This window comes from Carassius auratus, chromosome 43, assembly GCF_003368295.1.
Source record: "Carassius auratus strain Wakin chromosome 43, ASM336829v1, whole genome shotgun sequence".
Lineage (NCBI taxonomy): Eukaryota > Metazoa > Chordata > Actinopteri > Cypriniformes > Cyprinidae > Carassius > Carassius auratus.
The window spans coordinates 15,521,050-15,544,724 of NC_039285.1; the positions used below are offsets into that span (position 1 = coordinate 15,521,050).

General features: G+C 38.2%; 1 protein-coding gene across 4 annotated transcripts in view; it reads right to left on the minus strand.

Moving 5' to 3' along the window:
• Window positions 1–23,675, minus strand: part of LOC113061786 (contactin-5) — a 265,848-nt gene that overhangs the window by 65,804 nt on the left and 176,369 nt on the right. For all 4 annotated transcript variants that reach the window (XM_026231223.1, XM_026231222.1, XM_026231224.1 and 1 more), the window contains 2 exons: window positions 20,107–20,202; window positions 10,494–10,697 (listed from right to left, as the gene is read on the minus strand). In XM_026231223.1, the coding sequence (XP_026087008.1) occupies window positions 10,494–10,697; window positions 20,107–20,202 (300 nt within the window). The remainder of the gene's footprint in view (window positions 1–10,493; window positions 10,698–20,106; window positions 20,203–23,675) is intronic.

Consider the following 23,675-nt stretch of genomic DNA (forward strand, 5'->3'; position numbering starts at 1 on the left):
ATATGTAATCAAAAATCTCTAATGTTGACAGCACTAGCATACATTTATGGTGATGAAGCTCTTATGAAGACTCCCCCATGTACAACTGACATTGACTTGCATTTCATATCCTGCAGAGATCTTATCGCACTTCATGTGTCCCTGACCACCTCCAAATGTGGTTGTAGTGATCCGATCAGTGTGTCTTGAGTGCATTTACACCTGACTTTTAATACTGTCTGATTGTGATCCACTTTCTGAAGTGAACAGGCATGTTAAAAGCCTTTAAGTTATTTTATACTGAGATACGGTAGCTGTGCAACACCCGACTCTATGGGGCAGCACACCTCTAAATATCTCAGTTTGTAGGTGTTGGATCAGCACATTACTCACACCTTTTGGCCCTCTCACATGAAATTCCACCTTGGCATCTTCCCGGTTGCTTTTGGAAGCCCATACTCATTAATTAAAGCTTGTGACAGAAAGCTTGTGCTTCTCGTGCACTGGGCTCATGTTTTATTTTTTCTTTCGATCCATGTAGGTGCTTTGTAGGTTTAGCAGAGGCATGAGGTGCTCTTATATGATGGATTACACTGTGCATGAGGACTCTATCGCCTGAAATATCCAGAGCAGCTGCTCTAGAACATTGACCTCACAATCAATAGTGCAACAACCCAAGAAATTTTATAAATGTAACAACTGCACATATAGCAGCCCCAAATGGTCCATGCACACTTTAGCCACACTTAAATAGATGTATTTGCATTAGATTACATAGTAACAAATCCAATAAAATAATAATATGTAATAATATATGAAATGAAGATCACCATTTTATAGCTTTGTAGTATATGTTTTGTCCCACAACACAAAACAGCATAGCTCTGATCATATACTAAGCATTTAAATATCATCTTAATAGGACATACAATTGGGAAATATAGATCAACAACTGCTATTTATTTATAGTAGTCTGCTATACTGCTACAAAGATCTCATTGATTTACAATGCTATTACAAGCTATTAGAATTTCATTTATAATTTGGCCATATAAAATATCAGCAACTGCACCAAATTGTATGTTTTTGCTCTTGAATAAAACTGAGACGTATGAGCTCCCCATTCTCCTATAACATACTGTACAATAAATCTAGAGATTTATAGATTTAAAGGGGGGGGGGGGGGGGGGGGGGTTGAAATGCTCGTTTTCACTCAATATACTGTTAATCTTGAGTACCTATAGAGTAGTACTGCTACTTCATAACTCCAAAAAGTCTTGAGTTTTATTATATTCATAAGAGAAAGATAGTCTGTACCGATTTTTCCCGGAAAAACATGACCGACTGGAGGCGTGACGTGTGGGCGGAGCTAAAGAATCACGAGCGCCAGTAGGCTTTTGCGTTGTGCTGTGACATTACCGTGAGGACAAAACCAACCAAAACAAACCATGGCTAACAGTCAGATTCAGCCATTTATTTATGAAACTGAACGAGAGCAGCAGCAGCAACGACTCGCTCCGAGCGGGGCTCGAACCCGGGTCTCGGCATGGGAGGGGACGCACTAAACAAGGAGGCAGAGATATTTTAAGCAGTTTTACTCACCGCCTGCGGTTCCACACACGATTGTGACCCTTTTTCCTTGGGATTGCATCATCCTTAAGAAATAAACGATACGCAAATCCGTCGTCAAACTGGGCTTTGTTTGTAAAACAAGCATCTTCGAAATGCAGGGAACAAACAAAAACACTTGCACAACTCCGTTGATGCTCTGTAAAAATAAACTCCATCCACTGGTCCCTTAATGCTGTTTTTTTTTTTTTTTTTTGGTAATCTGTGCAGGGTTGTCTTGCCCTGGCAACCAAAAACACACTTCTTTTGTGACTTTTCGCGATGCTCTTGCTCTGATCAGTGAATCGCTCTGATCAGTGAAATGTATGTGCTGCTCAGCCTCGCTATACGGGAGCGTGCGCTCTTCCGGCAGAAGTGCCCTCAGGACCCATATAAGGAAATTCCGCTCCATCTAACATCACACAGAGCCATTCTCGAAAAAAACTTTCCGAAACTTGTGACAAACCGGAAGGAGTATTTTTGGAACAAAAATACTCCTTCAAATGTACAACTTAATTTTTGAAACTTTGTCCATGTTTAGCATGGGAATCCAACTCTTTAACAGTGTAAAAAAACTCAGTATGCATGAAATAGTATTTCACCCCCCTCTTTAAATAAATTTTCTTTCATGTTTAGGTTCAATAAACGGTTTTATTAAATAAATAAATAAATAAATAAATAAATAAATAAATAAATAAATAAATAGTTTAGACTATTAGTTTAATCTCCTTTGTCAAGCTTTACAGGGGTAAAGATGGGTACAATTCTTAATGCATTAATAAATTCCATCTACTGTACATGAGTAAACAATCTCCTGGATTTACAATTTTAGCACAACAAAGCTTGAGGGATCACAGCACACAGGTGCCACTGTACAGCAAACCCAGTATATGCCAGTGACAAAGAGGGAGTTCTCCACAGTAATTCGCATGACAAGTTGCTAAACTAAATTATTTGGCAAGTACACTACAGTGGCCGCTGGGAAACGGGGCGAGAGAATTTGTCCTCAAACAGCACCAGGCTGGAGTCTAATTGATGTTCAGAATTCCGTGGAATGCAGAGGAATCTTGAATGGCTGCATTTCACTTCTACAGTCGTAGCTGGAGGACACAGATCCTTTGTTTATTCATGCGGATGTTGTGAGCGCCCATCTATATCCATTTGCTCAGAGATATGTCAGCTGGCTTTGAGTAAGTCTGCAATTACGAAGGGAAACACTCCCATTCAGAGGCCTAATTATCATTATCAGTCTTATTAAATGGCAAACTGGTGTATGAATTTTACATGAGGAAGTATTTCTTCCCTTTTTTCCACTTTGAAAAATATAACAAATATCACAATTGTGCCTTAATCTAGAACATGTCTCGACCACCGCAGGAGAAAGCCAAAGATTATAGAAAAATGGAAACAGTTCAGAAAGAAGATCCATTTCATGCTGTTTGATGCTTTAAACAGCCTTTCAACAAAATTTCCACTGGCAATCATTTATTGTACTATACTAAAGCAATATAACACAAGCAAAAGTTTGTTATGGCTGTAGATCACAGCAGATACACACCAGTGTGATATTACTTTTATTTAATAGTCCAACATAAAAGTATATAAATATAGGTGAGAGAATCCAAACAGTGTCCTAATATATTTCTTCAGCAACAGATTCAGGATGTGCCATTACTAGTTCAAGAGATGTGTCCAAACCTAAAGGCGTAAAGGCCAGCAGCAATGACACACATTTCTGAGATGTTATTGAAATAACAAAAAAGCGGCATGAATGTATGATATTGCTTTTGCATAGGATAACAGATATATTTCCAAGCAAATATGGTACAACCACACTGGAGATGGTCACTTGTTAAGACAGTCATTTGTTTAGTTCCTAATGAAGCAGCAAGGTTTTTTTTTTTTTTTTTTTTTTTTTTAATGGATTGGTCGAATGGATAATTTAAAGGATTCAATCATAAAGACAATCACTTGGTGTCACTAAATTTTGATGTAACCTCCAGAAAGAGTCACTGAAATATCATCAATGACTAATGCACATACTGACAAAAAAAAATAAAAAAATTATATATATATATATATATATATATATATATATATATATATCAGAGATTTAACAAAGCTGCTTTTGAATGGTTATCAATGGTTAAAATATGATTTTTTTTTCTACAGACTGCTGTAGGCATGGCATCTACTGAACCAGTCTGGCAGGGACTAACTATTTAAACTAAATCTGACCCCTTGCCTACAGCACATACATTTATAGCCTATTTTATGATAGTAGTCCAACTTTTCAATTTCAATCTCAATCCCCATACTTGTTACATTTATGATTTATGATTCCACAGCAATCCCATGTGCATAATGAATTTGCTATATTATATTGGTTTACACTGCAATACATTTTCTGTGCATCCTATTTAGCATCTAGAAGTGCTCACATTGATATGACAGCATTCTAGGCCAGCTGTGCTGAAACCAATACATGAGCCCTTTTTGTGTTGCGATGCCAACTTTCAAATCAATTTAATCCATTTATTAACATGGAATGGGGTAGTTTTGTGCAACGTAATTGTCCTTTTCTTTTGTTGTGCATTACAGAACAATCATCTGAAAGTCTGGGCATCCAACAGATGTTTAAAGCTTTTACATCCAACTGCTAATGAAAAAATCCATTATCCCAATGCTGGGCTTCACGTCTATTTTCTAATGACTAAACCAAACCAAAAGTGCAAATTGAAAGCAAACATGAGAAAATCAAGATGCACATTTTATTTTTTACATTTTCACTAACAGTTGAATTTGTACTGCTATTTTTCTCACATTCAAAATGAATGGTGGGTTACCAAGTTATCAAAGTAATTTTGCACTATATTTATATTATCATATTATATTTAGGTCATCTAAAGTCATGCAATAGTTTCTGCAAAGCTAAAATATACTAAACAAATCTGCATTTTATTGTATGGATAAGAAAAATGTGAACATTCTGCTAAACTTTTGATTTACTCAAAAGAAAGTCACATGGGTTTAGTTCAACATAAGGGGTGAGTAAATGATGGCCAAATGTGCATTTTCGGGTGAACTTCTCCTTGAAGACATGAAACAAATGACTGTCAAGGTCCACGTCATCCGTAACTAAAGAAAGCCTACCACTCAATCGTCAGAATGTTTAATGTGTGATCATGTGATGCAGTGCATCATCACAGCACCATTTCACTTCCTATAAAAATCACAATTAGGAGATGTGTCATGTTACGATCCATTGTTTAGTCTACAGTGCACCTATTGGAGCATTTTTATACATGCTTAGCACATTTCCACTCAGTATCTGAACACATCACTGAGGCATAACTCACAAGACCTTTTTGTAAAGGTACTCCTGAAGGCCCAATACATGTTTATCATGACATCATATGTGTCGACAAACACAAACACATCGGTCAAGCAGAAAAACTTATTGGCCAATGCTGATATTTAAAAAATTACAAATATCAGCCTTGGCCATACAGTATTGTTCAAAATAATAGCAGTACAATGTGACTAACCAGAATAATCAAGGTTTTTAGTATATTTTTTATTGCTACGTGGCAAACAAGTTACCAGTAGGTTCAGTAGATTGTCAGAAAACAAACAAGACCCAGCATTCATGATATGCACGCTCTTAAGGCTGTGCAATTGGGCAATTAGTTGAAAGGGGTGTGTTCAAAAAAATAGCAGTGTCTACCTTTGACTGTACAAACTCAAAACTATTTTGTACAAACATTTTTTTTTCTGGGATTTAGCAATCCTGTGAATCACTAAACTAATATTTAGTTGTATGACCACAGTTTTTTAAAACTGCTTGACATCTGTGTGGCATGGAGTCAACCAACTTGTGGCACCTCTCAGCTGTTATTCCACTCCATGATTCTTTAACAACATTCCACAATTCATTCACATTTCTTGGTTTTGCTTCAGAAACAGCATTTTTGATATCACCCCACAAGTTCTCAATTGGATTAAGGTCTGGAGATTGGGCTGGCCACTCCATAACATTAATTTTGTTGGTTTGGAACCAAGACTTTGCCCGTTTACTAGTGTGTTTTGGGTCATTGTCTTGTTGAAACAACCATTTCAAGGGCATGTCCTCTTCAGCATAGGGCAACATGACCTCTTCAAGTATTTTAACATATGCAAACTGATCCATGATCCCTGGTATGCGATAAATAGGCCCAACACCATAGTAGGAGAAACATGCCCATATCATGATGCTTGCACCTCCATGCTTCACTGTCTTCACTGTGTACTGTGGCTTGAATTCAGAGTTTGGGGGTCGTCTCACAAACTGCCTGTGGCCCTTGGACCCAAAAAGAACAATTTTACTCTCATCAGTCCACAAAATGTTCCTCCATTTCTCTTTAGGCCAGTTGATGTGTTCTTTGGCAAATTGTAACCTCTTCTGCACATGCCTTTTTTTTAACAGAGGGACTTTGCGGGGGATTCTTGAAAATAGATTAGCTTCACACAGACGTCTTCTAACTGTCACAGTACTTACAGGTAACTCCAGACTGTCTTTGATCATCCTGGAGGTGATCATTGGCTGAGCCTTTGCCATTCTGGTTATTCTTCTATCCATTTTGATGGTTGTCTTCCGTTTTCTTCCACGTCTCTCTGGTTTTGCTCTCCATTTTAAGGCATTGGAGATCATTTTAGCTGAACAGCCTATCATTTTTTGCACCTCTTTATAGATTTTCCCCTCTCTAATCAACTTTTTAATCAAAGTACGCTGTTCTTCTGAACAATGTCTTGAACGACCCATTTTCCTCAGCTTTCAAATGCATGTTCAACAAGTGTTGGCTTCATCCTTAAATAGGGGCCACCTGATTCACACCTGTTTCTTCACAAAATTGATGACCTCAGTGATTGAATGCCACACTGCTATTTTTTTGAACACACCCCTTTCAACTAATTCAACTAATTGCCCAATTGCACAGCCTTAAGAGCGTGCATATCATGAATGCTGGGTCTCATTTGTTTTCTGACAATCTACTGAACCTACTGGTAACTTGTTTGCCACGTAGCAATAAAAAAATATACGAAAAACCTTGATTATTCTGGTTAGACACATTGTACTGCTATTATTTTGAACAATACTGTATATTGGTTGACCACTAATTAAATCCTGTTAATATCCTGTTAATATTTATCTCCGTAATCTGAACTTGACTGAACAGCCTGCAAATAAGAGTAACGGTGGATTTCGGTCTTGTTTTTAGGGATTCCAGTCATAGGAAGGAAAGACTAAGAACATTATTTTACATATTATTTAATAAGTAAAATGAAAAAGTAAAAGTCATGACATTTGGCAAGTATGGTAACCCATACTTGTTACATGTAACCCAATCTTGGAATCGGTGCAATGCATTAAACCCATCCAAATGCACACACACAGCAGTGAGTAGGGAACACACACACACACACTAACACACACCGTGAACACACACCCGGAGCAGTGGGCAGCTATTTTTTATTATGCTAAGGCTGTGTTTGCGCTGAACGACAATAATGACTGGTTTTATAAAAAAAATAAAAAAATAAAAATAACGAATAATCCTGGCACCCCACTACAACAAGAGTGACAAATGCTTTCTAAAACTAAATTACCTCTTGGAAAATTCAGCTAGAGACAGCCACATTTATATTACATCCACATAATGTGTACAGACCCCAATAAACAACTAGATGCTACTGACTGATCATTTAAGGTGGTAGAAAAAGCATAGAAACAGAAGTACTTGCCATGACTCATTCATAAGTTTATTTAATTATGCAGTGTCTACTTATTAGAAGTATTTTTTAAGGCTATACAAGCATAAACAAAATTAGCTGCCACCAAACATTCTAAAATGTTGCCTTGGTTATCATTTTAGCAGTCATCGTAATTTATCAAGTGACTTTTTCTCAAGTGACTTCCCAAGTACCTTTAGTAGCCTTTTTGCAGTATAAGTGATCGAGCCTGACTTTGGTTGGTTAGAGAATAAGATGTGGAAATGCTGCATGTTTAGGTGGCACACCTGTTCAGTTTTACGACAAACTCTGAATTTCTTGGATTGGACATTCTGTGGGCATGAAGTAGAAATAGTAGACATATTAAAAATGAAAACTGGGGGTTTTGCACAGCACAATCAGACCTTTTTTTTTCAGACTCTAAGGTTTCTCATTTTGTGATTAGAAAAGCATGTAACAGTGATATTATTAGAAAATGAGACATCAATGATATCAGTATGCATTTTTTATGACCCTTAGTGACATCTGAAATGTTATTTGAAACACTGACCCAATATTTGTAGCTCAATAAGTGAAGCCACTGCACTTTCACTCTTTGAATCCAAGGACACTGATATCGTCTCTCCTATAAATGAACAACACTGATAAAGGCCTTAGAAATGTTTGACCCTCCACTTAAACATGCTGCCCCTTCAATGTCCAAGGCCAAATGGGAAGGACGAACAATCCCAGCACCACCAAGTGTTTTGTGAGCGCTCCAGCTCTGTGAGAGTTATTGTTTCATCCAAGTCGCATCTATTAAGGTGCGATTCATCACATAAGTACAGAAGGCCTCCGCTGCCTTTGCTGTTTTTCCAGAAGGGAGCGGGCGGGGAAGATGCATGACTTGCCCTGCAGGTGCAGCCAAGCGCAGAAGCAGTTGAGCAGCTTTGATTAAGAGTGTCTTAGCCAAGAGAAGGACATAGGTGAAACGCTTCACCTGCGCATTCCGGTGCGGAGCATCTCGTGCAGTTAATTATCATCATGTCTCAGCAGAAATCATAAATTGCGGGCAGTAGATTGGTGCACTTTGAGAGCGCTGGAAGAATAGCTGAACTTGAGCTTGGCCAGGAGTTGCAAAATCATTTTCAAGCTTCTAGTCCCAGCCCGCTGATGCATTTAGCTGCCGAATTCATGACACTTCCCACAAAGTGTTTGCCAAGCAAACAATGTGGACGTCATGCGCGGAATGGATAAAGATTCCCATCAGCCATGCTTGTGTTTCGGGTGACTAACCTCTCGCTGAACTGGCGCTCATTCTGCATGAGACCCCAACTATATAGTTACTTGCAAATGCATCTGCAACACAGTAATTCTTCCTGACTCTGCCACCTGTGGCTCTGAGACAACCCTCTGGACTTTTCTTTTTCTCTCCAGCCTTCAGTCTCTACTCTTTTGTTAACTTCCAAATGTGACCAGAGAACGCGACGCTACTTGCATTTGCAATTGGTGCTAACGAGAGGCGCAAATCCAGTTTAGTATGCTAATGCTCTTGGATGCATGCATGTCTCTGCGGAGTGTTTCTCAACAACAAGGTTATGCAAATGCTGAAGAGCATGCCGAAAGGGACGTGGTGCCCTCACAAAGGACGTGCAACAATAAGCAACGTAGGCAAAAACAAGCTTTTAGGGCACTGTAGTCCTTTTAGCCTGGCTGATCTGGGATTCCGTACATTGATGTGTACCGGTGGAAGGTTATGCGTGCGTGTCTGTGAAGTATGGAAAAATGCCTGAAGTGGCAGCTGAGTGTTTGGCTCCTGCACTTGGCTCAAGGGAATCTGCTATTAAAGAAGCTAGGGCCCATTCTGGAAGAGGACCATTGATTCGGTTAATTTTATGCTGGAAAATGATTTCCCCGATGGCCAGTTCCACGACAGCGCATTGTCTATGGCAAAACTGCTCTAAAGCAAAAGATAAAGCACCTCATGCTTTCTGTTTTCATGTGGATGCTTTGGAATTCATGACACTTTCGCTTTGGCCCTAAAGCCCTCTCGTGCTGCTAGAAAAAAGAAGACAGAATGAGGCATATAAACTACATACATAAGTCAGACGTCTCATTAAATAGGCTCCCATGGCATACAAGCACTAATATAGACAACTGACCTGCTTGTCACACTGCTGAAAAACTGCTACATTTCCTTTCAAGTCTGATTTGCAGTCACATCCATTATTTCTAGCCTTCTAAGATATTGATGGACTTTATCCTGGATTGGGATTCAGAGTTTCAAAAAAAAGTCCAGCTGTCATGCACCTTAACACATTTAGCATATTTAGAAAGCTCTCTGTATGGGTATTGCTATATGAGAAAAGGATGGCAAATATGGCATTCAAAAGCATAAACTGTCATTTTGATGATAATTGTTATTTTAAATTTGAGCACAATTTCCATTAGAGTTAGGGGAAACACAGCTGCATGGTGGGGAATCGGCGTTCCAATCACTTAATGATCAGCCAGCTAAGCTCCGCCCCCTTAGTTGCTAGTCTGCCATAAAATTCTTACAATTACTCATCCTCAGGTCATTTCAGACCCACAATACTTCCGATCAACACAAATTAACATATTTTGAATGACATATGAGAGGTTTCTGTCCCTCCAGTGAAAGTCTATTCAACTAAAACTTGTTTAAAATTTTTCTTAGAGAAATCTCTTAGATTCAATGAACAAATAATAATCATAATAATCATAATAATCATAAATTAAAGAAAATAAATGAAAATTATAAAATAATAATATCTCACCTAAACAAACCATACATCATTGCGTAACGTCAGATTTTAATACCAAGTATCAGGTAAGTGAATGGTAAAAATGTGCATGTCATTATATATATTGCTATCTGACAAAATGTTTAAAGTACAGTGACCTACATTTTTATTTATATCACCCCTTGTGCCAGCTGAAGCTACAGTATACTTTTTTTTTAAGACATTAGCTATAATCCTAAAAAGAATGTCTCAATTTAATATATTAGCTAAGAGACTTCATGTCATGGTATTGATTCATCAATTTGGTTCTCAAAGAGAGAAGCTTGGCATCCAGCCAAGATCTGCTGTGCAGGTGATGGGGGTTTATGTGTGTGTGTGTGTGTAATATCTCACCATCTGTTTTAAGAGTCAGAGGCGTTGGTGGGCTCAGGACCCTGGCGTTCGTCACAGTGTTCTTCACTTGGCACACGTAGCTGCCCACGTCCGAGGGCTGCACCTTGGAGATGTACAGATTTCCAGTTTCCTGCGAGATAAATCGCCGGCTGTCCTCCGCCACAAATGAGGGAAGCTCATTGAACACCCAGCTGTAGATGATCTCTGCCGGGGCAGAAGGAGAGCAAGCGGATGAGCTGCGAGAACAACACACATGTCCCAAAGGAAACCCCAGTCTTAATCTACATTGTAGCATGCTGACCTTGTCAGAGCGAGGGCTCATAGGAAGGGGAATCTGGGATCTGATGTGTAGGTCAGTGGTTCTCAAACCTCTCCATAAAGTACCCCCAGCAATGCACATTTTGTATGTTTTCCTATATATGCAGTCTCCACTAATGATCTGATGAGTTGAATCAGGTGTGATGGATGAGGGAGGGCTGGGGGTACTCCAGGACAGGTTTGAGAACCACTGGTGTGGGTGATATGGATTAATTCACTGCTCTCTACTACAGGGTTCAGGGCAATCTTAACCTGCATGTTATAAAAATGTACTTCCTGTTTGAATACTGTACCGAACTGCATTAGAATGAGCTAAGTAATCCCTGTGTCCAGACCAGGCCCCACAGAATAAAGCAGAAAACAATAAATCACATCTCTTCCATGTTCATTTTTGTTCGGACCCAAGTCCATCTCAAAGCAAGTCCAAGACCATATTTTCAGGAGCTTTGGCTGAATTCAAATACCATGGTTTCAACTTTTCAGAGAAAATATGGTCTCAGACTTGTACTTTATGGCTTCTATGAATTGACTAGGAACTTTTGAACATTCCTAAAGACCTTGCTTTCTGTTTCATTACATTTACATAATTTGACCGCAAGCCACCCAACATGTATCCATATCCAATCACAATATAAAAAATTGTAGTTCTGAAGTTGAAAGAAAAAAAAAAAGTTTTCATAATCAATCATTACTGTCACTTCTGAGTTCTCGGGCACATTTCTTATTCTGTACAGATATGCAGAGGAATGAAGTATTCTTTATCATGTCACACTGAGCTGGGAACCAAATGACAAAAGACAGGCTGTCAACAGAACAAAATTATGTGTGTTTTTCTGTAACTCTGAAGCAGTCATATTATAGCATATAAATCCAGGAGATATGAGAGAGCGGATTACTACTCTGATCTCACGCTGTTTGCCTTATGTCGACTATATCGTAGTCACACAGACTTTCTTACAGCAGAAAAGGAGAAAAGAAAGGGAGGGAGACAAACTTCCTCACGGTCCAAATGAATTTCCCAGGACCAATTTATTCACCAAATAATTAAAGTATGAATTTCACAGACCATTGATTTCTTTTGCATAGTAAATACAGGTGCCACGCTCCTGTTGATTAATCACTGAAGGATTGCCACTCTTTAAAGAGATTCCAGTTCAATTTTTCATGCACAAGGGCTAATGTCACCTGAGTAAACAATGAATATTTATCTCATAAATAAAATTCAAAAGGACTTTCATGAAAGGCGTCCTCATAAAGCGTCAAACAATGTAAGTACCTGAGGCTCAGTGTAAGTGTAAGTACCCCAGGCTCTTTTTGAAATCCATGAACTAGGTTTGCACAAAGAGTTACGACTGTCTGCAACTGAGAAAAGGTGAAGTTATCATCCAAGAGGAACTGAATCGGAATGGAATGCAAATTCATGATGACTTTGACTGGAATAGTACAGTAGTGCTCTATTTCTGAAGTATGCAGTATTGGTTGCTTGTCAGTAGACCTTAAACAGGTTCCCTGTTATCAAGAAAAGTTCTCAGAACACTGGCTAATGTTCTGGCAAGGTTCTCTGTCAGTGTAACGATAAATTCAGCTTGAGCCCAATGTGTACTGTTAGTGATGAAAAGTGATCAGGCTTGGCAGAATATATAATTCATTTGGCCTGTTTATAAGGTAACAGGCTTGTGTGGCTAAACTACATTTCCCGTTATTCTCTGTGGCAGAATGAGAATGATTAAATACACAGAAAGAGCAGTGTTACATGCATGATGAACATCATTTGTGCTTTTATTTTGTTTTACACTTCCTGTGTTCACCGGAATGTGTCAGTAAAAAAAATAAATAAATAAAAAAAGAAATCACCCTGTGTGTTAATTTTATTCAAGCCAAAATCGCACAACACATCATTCATACAATTACCAACCACGAACTGTTGGATAGAAATTAAAACAGCATTAAATGGAGCAAAGATAAGAGTACTCAGACATTTTTATTTTTAGTGTAACGTCAGCGCTCCATGCTTTCATCAAGGTCAGGAACCAATAACGCCTCCTCCACACTTTGAGTGGTAAAGCAACAGTGATCGTATTGAGAGTAATATCCTGTTTACATCTCAGTGATTTCAAATTATTTTCAATTACTTTCAGTTTTAAAGTCATCTTCCCATATTAATGTGGATGAAACCTCCTACGAGCAATTCAGGCAAATGAAAGACAAATTAACCTCAAAGCCGTACGAGTCCTAAAATAATTTCCCTGCAGTTCTTCCTATTCCACACGTATCAAATCCAAAGGACTGTTAATCCTCCAAGCAAACATTTAATAGTTCCAGCTCATAACTGAATGATGTTCGTACAGGACTTTCAGGCAATGTGTTAATGCAAAAAAAAATAAAAAAATAAAAAAAAATAAAATGTTTAAATAATAAAAATAAAGCTGCATGCTTATTGTCTGCTTTTGTTCACTGCCGGTTCTAATTCATGCACATACTTAATCACTTACTTGTTTAAATTTATTAATGTTTAATTTTTTGTTTGGTAAACAAATTCATATACACATATCTACAAAACTACTGTCAAGCATTTAAGCAGAACCATTCTACAGGAAAGGTTTTTTAAGATCACAAGGAACATATTCAGAACAAATATCTGATACAGCATATAACATTTACAAAATAGTTCACAATAAACTGCTTGCTATTGCTAAGTCTTCGCTTATTTGTTGATCTCATCAGATTCTTAAAGCCTGGTGCCCCTAAGAAGGTTGGCAGCTCTGAGCCTGATGGGAAATCAGTATTGACATTTAAAGACAAATCATTCTGTGACCTCGTACCCAATGAATGATGTTAATTTTCTTCACATCAGCTTTCCACGCTAGTCAAACAATTGCAGAAAATCAATAGACTAAATACAGCCTTGTCTCTGGTAAATTGGTTGCTCGCTCCTCAGTCCCTTAGTTTGATTGCAACTTGTAAAATGCTACATTAAGTAATACATTGGATTGTAAAATATATGCTAAAAAGATAGTTAATAGAGAAAATAGAAAAAAAAATGTATTTTAATTTGTAATATCATTTCACAGTAATACTGTTTTTACTGTACTTTCTAAAAAAAAAAAAAACAGACTTGCTAAGCATAAGAGACAAAAAGCATACAAATAAACCATAATTTCTTTATACATTAGGGGTGGAATGATACATGTATTCATACCAAACCATGGCGGTATGGGAATCTCGGTTTGGCGCATGAGACCTTACAACGAATACTTGCAATGCAACACTGTTTGATAACCAGCTGTCAGCAGAAGAACAGTGAATGCCATGAGTTGCACACTTGAAAACAAAGCTCACTAGACAGTGACCATGTGCTGATGCTGGATGCATCTCTCACAGACTGACAAAGAGTGCACTTTAAAGGCTTGTGCACTCAACTGTCTGCGAAATGGACCTTTCTCATTCGGCACGAATCCACATACAGTATTTGTGATATTACGTATCTGAATGTTAAACTATTATTTATTATGTTATAGGCTTTGTGTTTCAGTCGCGTTCCAATGGTGACACATAGGGGGGCACGCTGATGTTTTGTTCACTGTATTTTATTTTGATAAAGTACCAACTGCACTGTCAAGTTAGCAAGGCTGGAAATGATGTGTTTTGTTTGTGTGTGTGTGCGCGCGATAACTTCAGCTCTTTCCTTATACCAGCAGAATCAACTTTAAACACTTTTAATTTCATTGTGCTTTCTGCCATTTGAGTTTCTTTTCTTTGAACAAATGAAGGCTGTCACAAAAATGAACTGAAACTCTACTATATGAAAAAATGATGGAATATATACGTTATGTGTCACACAGTCACCCCCCCCCCCTTGTTTATCTATAAACTAAATCCAATATATACATATACCGTATATATATATATAATAGGGATCTCATCCTTTTCCATTAGAGGACAACTGAGATTTGAGACAGGCCATTAAAGCTCTCCCTCATGCCGTCTGTGTGTGCATTAAAATAATTGTCTGAGTGAGGTTTCTTTTCATTTCCAATGATCCAGTAAATTTGAGCCTTGATGCTGATGCTTGTCTGGAAACACTGCATCGACCAGTTGGAGACGGATGGGTTGACACACAAGGAACGTAATTTCTCATATGGAACAGGAAGCCCAGTCAGTTATGATGCAAATCACAAAAAGTCCTTTTATGTTAGTCATCGCTACTGTCCTGAAGAGAACCAACAGCACTCTGATACTGGGCTTGGATGGATGCATCAAACAGTGATGCTTCTTAAAGTTCACCCGGCGTAGGACAACAGAAATCAATTACACTTTATATTTGAGAGTTAAATAGTAATGGCATTATGATTATCTGCTTACACATGCTAAGGAGAGCTTGGCTGAACTGCCGATGATATCCACCAAACATAAAGCTATCTGATAATGGTGAAGGGTGAGAGGAGATAAGAACTAAGCCGAAACTGTGTCAGCACAGGCCTGGGATTTATTTAGCTCAGAATGAAGTATTTGGTGAATTTAGACCTATGCTAATACCGCTGAAGCACACTCTCTCGGCTCCTTATCATGGTGTAAACAGTAATGGTCACGCTCATGCTTGAATGGTGCAATAATGACTTCCTTCTGTTTGCAATCTCACATCTGGACAGGGTCCAATGATGTTTGGTAAGGCACAAGAGTCAAGTTACCAAACCTTTTTAAGGTAACATCAGACCACTTTAATAGCTTGGATTAAATAGGACGAGATTGTGTGATGTGATGGTTTTACCAATGCTAACCAACTAGTTTACTCTTAATTTAAGTGCAACTGGACGGTAGTCATTGAAGCAAGTTGGAGACGGCTTCTTCAGGACTGGAATGATGGTGGTAGCTTTAAAGCATGTGGGAACAACAGCATGACAAAGCAAGATGACAATGTCTGTGAAGACAACAGTGAGTTCCACTTCACAGTCTCTCATGCCCAGGGATGTTGTCAGGACCCGGAGCTTTGCATGCATTTATCCTGCTGAGGATAACAGCATCATCACCTGGTCGCCGGGACGAGGTGGAGTCTTCTGTGCAGTGGTGCTGTTTTGTGCTTGTAAGCTCCTTTCTGTGTAGTGTAAACAAAATCCAAAATGCTTTTACCTCGTGTTTGAAAGTTAATGTGTTGGTGTATTTTGGGAACACACTGTTTAAGTCTGCATGGTTAAAAAATCCCCTGCTAAGATGAGAAAAGCATCAGTGTGGCCTGTCTGCTGCTCAATGATGTGCTGGTACAGATCATCCAGTGCCTCACTCCTTTTGTTGCTGTTGGAGCTAGGAGGAATGTAAACGGCAACGAGCAGTATGACTGATTATTCCCTCGGCAGATAGAATGGCCAGCACTTAATAATCATAAACTCCATCAGGGGTGAGCAGTGTTTGCAGACCACAACAGCATCATGGCACCACGCATCATTGATGCAAACACAAAGCCGCAGCGTGATTTACATCCCGCGGAGAGGACTCTGTCTTCTCGATAGCATGCCAGCTGATCGAGCTGAATAGTCCAGTCTGGAACGCTATTGCTAAGCCATGTTTCTGTGAACACAAAAACAACTCTTACAGTCCTCTGAGTTGAGGTGTAGTAATCGGATGTGGTCCAGTTTATTGTCCAAAGAGCAAACATTAACCAGTACAATGGTGGGGATAGCTGGCATGTGTGGGTTAGGCATTAGCCTAGCCCGGATACCCCCATGTTTACTCCTCTTCTGCTTCATCTCACTCCTCTTGTAGCACCTCTGCTGTGGGCGAGATGCAGCAGTGGGGGTCGGTGATGGTGAAGGCCTCCGGAGCAGACCGAAATCCCCGAACTCTAAAAAAGTGGTTCTGCCAACATCGAGCAGAAACTCACGACTGTATGCGTGCTTAAAGACAGGTAGACGAGATGAAGACGTACAAAAAAAACTGTGACTCACAGGACAAAAAACACGAAAACACCATTCTGAAGGGAGAGAGAGAAGCCGCTGCGTGTGGACGTGCCGCCACCATGAAGCATTTATTTATGAAAATAAAGTAAATTCTGTACTTTAAGCTAAAAGTGAAAAATAATTGTTTTTAAGGTGAAGTATCTCTTTAAACAGTATTCTTTGTTAAAGGATTTAGCAGACAGGAAGAGAGGAAGCTGGATGAGGTTACTCTGGGTCTCTGGGAGCACTAAATGTTCTAAAAATGGCCATCTCACCACAAGCCTTTCATCTGATAGTACTTGTTCAACTGCCCTGTCTGTATCCTTCTCTTTCAATTCCTTTGTCTCATTGCATCTGAGTTACTGTAATTTAACCTGCAATTACACGGACTGGAGAAAGACAAGCAGAGTTTGAAAAAATGATTGAAAAGAGAAAAGTGAGATTAACATACTTAAAAGACTAGTTTAGATCAGCAAGAGTCCAAGATGGTTTATGCTGATCTAGCTTAAACTTAACTCTAACACTGGTTCCAGTTACAAGTATTTTGTCTCTGTGTAGGCAATATTTTAAAAACCTAAACAATACTATTTGATGTGCAATATACACATTTTATATTATAAAATATACAAATTTTATATTATATATAGGGCCGGGACTTTAACACGTTAATTGAGATTAATTAATTACACAAAAAATAGCGCGTTAACTAAGATTAATTAATTACAGAAAAAAAATTTTTTAATAACTTATTTTTGCACCGCGGTACCTTTCAGTTTATGCTGAACTCTTTATTGTTTTGGCCAAGGTTATTGAGAGTTGGACTTAGTATGTTATGGCCTCTGAAGCAACAGAGAGATGTTTTCTAATAGTCAGTGTTTCTAATGTTCTGAATGTAATTGACAGTATTGTGTTTTACTTAAGGGGGGGGGGGGGTGTGAAATGCTATTTCATGCATACTGAGTTTTTTACACTGTTAAAGAGTTGGATTCCCATCGAGTATGGGTCTTTGTGACGTTAGATGGAGCGGAATTTCCTTATATGGGTCCTAAGGGCACTTCTGCCGGAAGAGCGCGCTCCCATATAGCAGAGCACTGCCACTGAGAACACAACAGACGTTCACTGATCAAAGCGAGACTGTCACAAAAGGAGTGTGTTTTTGGTTGCCAGGGCAAGACAACCCTGCACAGATTACCAAAAAAAAACAGCATTAAGGGACCAGTGGATGGAGTTTATTTTTACAGAGCATCAACGGAGTTGTGCAAGTGTTTTTGTTTGTTCCCTGCATTTCGAAGATGCTGGTTTTACAAACAAGGCCCAGTTTGACGCCGGATTTGCACATCGTTTATTTCTTAAGGATAATGCAGTCCCAACGAAAAAGGGTCACGATCGTGTGTTGGAACCGCAGGCGGTGAGTAAAACTGCTTCAAATATCTCTGTGTTGTTAACTTGGCTATAGGCGTGTAAGCACATCAAGTAAACAACATGCGATGTTGTCATCAAACTGCACTTTCCACATGTACAGCTTAAAAAAAAAAAAAAAAAAAAAAGACGACAAAGTGGAACTTAGTCATTTTCCAAAACTGCTAAGCAAATATATACAGTTTCAGTACATACCACATAGAGATGTTGTTGCTGATGCTGCTCTTGTTAAATTTCAGCCTCTGGATCTGTGTCACAGCTTCCAAACGCTCTCAACGCAAAAGCTTACTCGCACTCGTGATTATTTAGCTCCGCCCACACGTCACGCCTCCAGGCGCTCGTGTTTTTCCGGGAAAAATCGGTACAGACTATCTTTCTCTTATGAATATAATAAAACTAAAGACTTTTTGGTGTTATGAAGGATGCAGTACTACTCTATAGGTACTCAAGATTAACAGGATATTGAGTGAAAACGAAAACATTTCACCCCCCCCCCCCCTTTAAAAAACACTTTACAGAAGGTTCCAGCACCTACAGTATAAGCTTCCTGAATTTCTGTAATGTACTATTTCTAAATTGTTTCTAAATATGCTATTGCTACACTTAATGGCAAAAATTGCACTGGTCTGCTAGACTTGGTTGAACAAAAATAAACAATATTTTGTTGCTTAAGCTTATGTATTCAGTCATTATTCAATGGTATACTATAAATCCATGTGAAAAAAATTACTTCTCACTGTTCTCAGATCAAATATTTATATGTGATTAAAATGCGATTAATTTCGATTAATTAATTACAAAGCCTCTAATTAACTAGATTAATTTTTTTTAATCTAGTCCCGGACCTAATTATATAATATACAAATTACAATACACAAATTTTGTGAAGAATAATTTTGGACCAAAAAGATGTAATCTAACAGCACAACAAAAACAGAAGCCAAGTGGGTGACAAAATGTCTTGTTGCTCCTAATTAAGATAAAATTAAATTCAATAAAAATAAACATGTGTCAGCCATGACAAGCAGTAGTCATATGTATATGTTTTTGAGTTTGATATATTGAAAAAGATCATTTATGAATATAATGGCAAAGCTGAATTTCCAGCAGCCTTTACTCTAGCCTTCAGTGTCACATGACCATTTAGAAAACATTTGAATATTCTAATTTGATGATAAATAAATAAATAAATAAATAATCAATGATGAAAGGAGCTTAATATTTGTGTGGAGTCTTTAATGAATAGAATGTTAAAAATTTGAAATATAATGCAATTACTCTCACTTTTGATTAATTGAATGTGTTCATGCTGGATACAAATCTTATTCCCCCTTTCCATTTTAAATGGTAGTGTGATTTGTGAATGGCTGTTTATATTTCACGTTTCATTTAAAACACTTGAAAAAAGTAATTTAGATGAAAACATTTAAAAATATAAATTTTCCAATTAAAACACAACCTTGTGTTAAATTGTCACAAAATTTGTTATACAGTCACTTGTCCATACCTAGCAGACATATACCACATCTCCTCATTATGGCATTCACAATTGGAATTACTGGCTTCTGTTGTCTATTTTTTTTTTTTTTTTTTTTTTTTTTTTTTTTGTGGATAGGAGTTATATAGGATTTAAGATAAGCACCAAAGAAAATGCCAAAGAAAATGCAAGCCAGATTTCAACTTCTCAGCTTAAACAGCAACATGATATGAGCTGTGATGATTCATAGTATGGAACCTACACTGTCTGAAATACAGCAGAACAAATCTAGTACTGGCATAGCTGATAAATCTATATGACTTGTAATATCCATCTTATAAGATTCTTGCACATAATATTCATTTTCAAATGCATCTAAAAAAAAAAAAAAAACACATGGTGGTGACCTTTATGCTGCTCTTCTCAACAGGGTATAGAGATGGTGACAGAGCAGAATTAGAGTACCCACCTGGTGAATGAGGAGGAGGGGCACACATTAGCACAACCCCCTGGCCTTCCCTCACTGAAACAGCTCCTCTTGTCCGACCGCTGAACGCCCCGAGATCTGCAAACACACACATGCAAACGTGAACTGAGCCAGTGACAGAGTGACACACGGTGGCACAGAGGCAGCTGTTAACCTGCAGATTAAGGGTCAGAGACTGCATATGAGCGCTTGCGGCTTGGCTAGATTTAGTATCTGTCACCTGTGGTCTGACCCCCGCTTGAGCTTTCACTTTAACCTGCTTCATACCCCAAGCCTGCAACTTAAATCTCACTTCCTGTTTCCCTCCGGACACGACGGCCAAGAGGTAATTAAAACAGGTAACCTTGCTCGAAGCCTTCAATCTTGTAAGTACTTTTAAAATACCAGTGAGATGCGAAAAATCATTTTAGTTCACAAAAAGCTGAGAATTGTGGGTGATCATTACAATTCCATACCATGTCTGAGGACAGATGTCAGGTGGTATTTTTAAAATGTAATTTGAGTTGGAACGTAGAGGTGAAGGTTTCTGCGTGTAGCAGCGCTCTGGAAATCACACAGCGCAGGGAACGTTTCATCAGGCCGCAAGAGTCTCAAACTGAGTCGACAGGTGGAGCTACTACAGTTAATCTGTTGAAACAAATTTCATTTGCATAAATTACCATCAGTAATCTGCAAACTCTCCACACAACACCATACCATTGGCAGACTGCCCCCTCGCAGTGAGAAAAGTTGAGGGGGGTGTAGAGTTACCACAGTATTGCAAAGTATTTACATATTTGACGTCAAGAACAACATTATCATTGTTCATGGTTGCTCTTATAGGTCATGAGATATACTGGAGATCACAGTTACATTTAATTTAAGTACCCAGCAAACAAAAATCTGTGATAAGAAGGTTGTGTTAACGTATCTATTAAGTTAGGGACAAAACAAAAAATAACAAAACAGTAAATCTTAAATTCTGTTAACTCTGAACATTCAAAATGTTGTTGCAAACATTAGACAAAATATTATTGGAATGGTTCTTTTTTACTATTTTGCCAGCATTATGGGAATGTTACTTTTAAATGTTACTTCCTCTACAGTCGAAAATCTGGGTGTTATATTAGACAGTGACTTGTGTTTTGAAGATCTTATTTTCCATATTACAATAACAGCATTTTTTCATCTTAAAAATATTGCCAATCTACGAAACATGTTATCAGTTTCTAATGCAGAAAAGCTAGTTCATGCATTCATGACCTCTACTGTAATGCACTGCTTGGTAGTTGTCCTGCATCTTTAATAAACAAGGTACAGGCAGGGGCGGACTTTTTTCAATATGCAAAGGTAGGTGACCGCCTTGAGCCCCCTAAAGCCAGTGGGCCCCCTAAAATGCTTTTCATATAGGACTTGCACATTAAACACTGACAAATGAATGGTAGCTATTTACAATGTTTGTTACCATAACAAATGTAAGAGTCTGTGGTACCTGCAGGTGTACGGCTGTGCTTGTCTGAAGTTTTAAATCATTGGTTACATAACGTTTGGTTATAACGTGTGTTATTCGCCGGCTCCGACGCCTTGAACATCCTCTGTAGACACAGGTATGCTATGAAAACAAAACCATTGAGCGAAATACCAGAGTGAACATAGCAGTTCACAATCACAATTATCGCCTTGTCGGACTTTGGCCTCCCCAGTTTCTCAGTTCAGATTGGTAACAGTTGATAAATATAATTTGAGTTGAGAAATATAAACCTTTCAAAACCATTTCGTTTTGGAGCCGGAGGAAAACTGGGAGATAGTTCGCTGTCTCAGACTGAGTACAGAAGTGAACCGAAATTGAGCGGAAGTATGAAGTCTGACATAGTCAGGCTAATGTAAATGTAAATAAGAGACAAAATTTCAAACATATCTTGAATTTTAAGGATATTCTCTAGGCTCCATCATGCAGTAAGTTGTTGCCCTTCCTCATATTAGTCATCAATCTACTGTATGAAATGGCAGATGATCCATATAGGTCTGGGGCGGGGCAAGTGCATGAACTGCATTAATTTTAACACATTATTTTTCTCCATAATTAATTAATCTAATTAACACATTAAATACCCAGCCCTATTAAAACAAATACCTGCAGATGACATTTCACATTACAGCCTGATTAAACAGTGTTTAAATCCATTAAATTTTTATATTTGGCCACATGCAGAAACTTTTATTTTGAAATCGTGATGTACAATGCATGGTATATTTAGCCATAAGTTGATGTATTCTCCTCTGTTGGGAAAGGTTTATAGATTATTTACATTATGAATCTAGTGAGATAATGCACACTGTTTTTCCAGATGAACGATAATTCAATTTCATGGAATATACAGAGTTTAGCCCCATTCACACATACAGCCTTTACTGGTAAATTACCAGTAAGTTACCATTAATAGATCATGTGTGAACAGGACCTTTTCAAAAATCCCGGTAAATTTGTTCTGGCAGTCATATCGTTCTTATGGAGATGACAAGATTACGCTGAGCTGTTTACAAAGTTCCGCGGCTTTATAATTAGCTTTTCTATGTAAATATGCGCTAGATGGACATCTTCAACCATTTCGCCTCACAGCTTTTTGTCGCGCTTATCAATACATCAGGGCTGTGACTCTGCAATTGGATACTATTATGCGCATTTAGTGTTTATAAGAGCAAAACAATCTGATTGGCTAGTAATGCTATTTTGGTTGAGAGTGAAAGCGAATTCTCTCTTACCATTTTAAGGGCGAACTCATGGACATGAAAGTGATAATAATTTTTTCTAAATGTAGGATCATTTTTTTCCGCAACCAAATGCTGCATACCGGATATCTGGCACGGTGCCTAATCCCTAATATCATAAAACTCTGGAATTGTGGTGGTTCCTAGGATAGCAAAGTCCACTAAAGGAGATTTTTCACATTTGGCTCCCGAACTCTGGAATACCCTTTCATATAATGTTTGGGGTTCAGACACACTGTCTGTTTAAATCTAGATTAAAATCACATCTCTTTGGCCAAGCATTTAAATAATGCATCTCATAATCTAATACAGCAGTTATATCTGATCAAATGTGCATTATTATACTTTAGCATGAGTTAAACAAATTAATTTTACTTGGTTGGAACAACAGTTACACTAATTATGTTCTTTATTTGTTTCTCTGTTTTGCCACGGTATTTACATCCCGTGGTAACTAGGATATACACAAGCTCCAGTCTGGATCCAGAACACATGAGAAGAGATGATGCTGACCCCTCAGATGATGCTAAGCCTGAGACAACATACAGAACTACCAAATTTTCAGGGCCGTGCACAGACCTTTTGAGGGGCATGTGCTGAAACTGAAAAAGGGCACCCCCCCACCCCCTTTTTTATATCAAGATTATTTAGTAAGCCTGCATAAAAGGAAGAAATGGTCACATCTTCATGACAAATTCAATGACACAAAATAATAGTCTCAAAAGCTTTAGATTTATTCACGATTAATAACAACCATAATAATAATATTAGATAATATAGATAAACAGGGTTTTAAGGGCTTC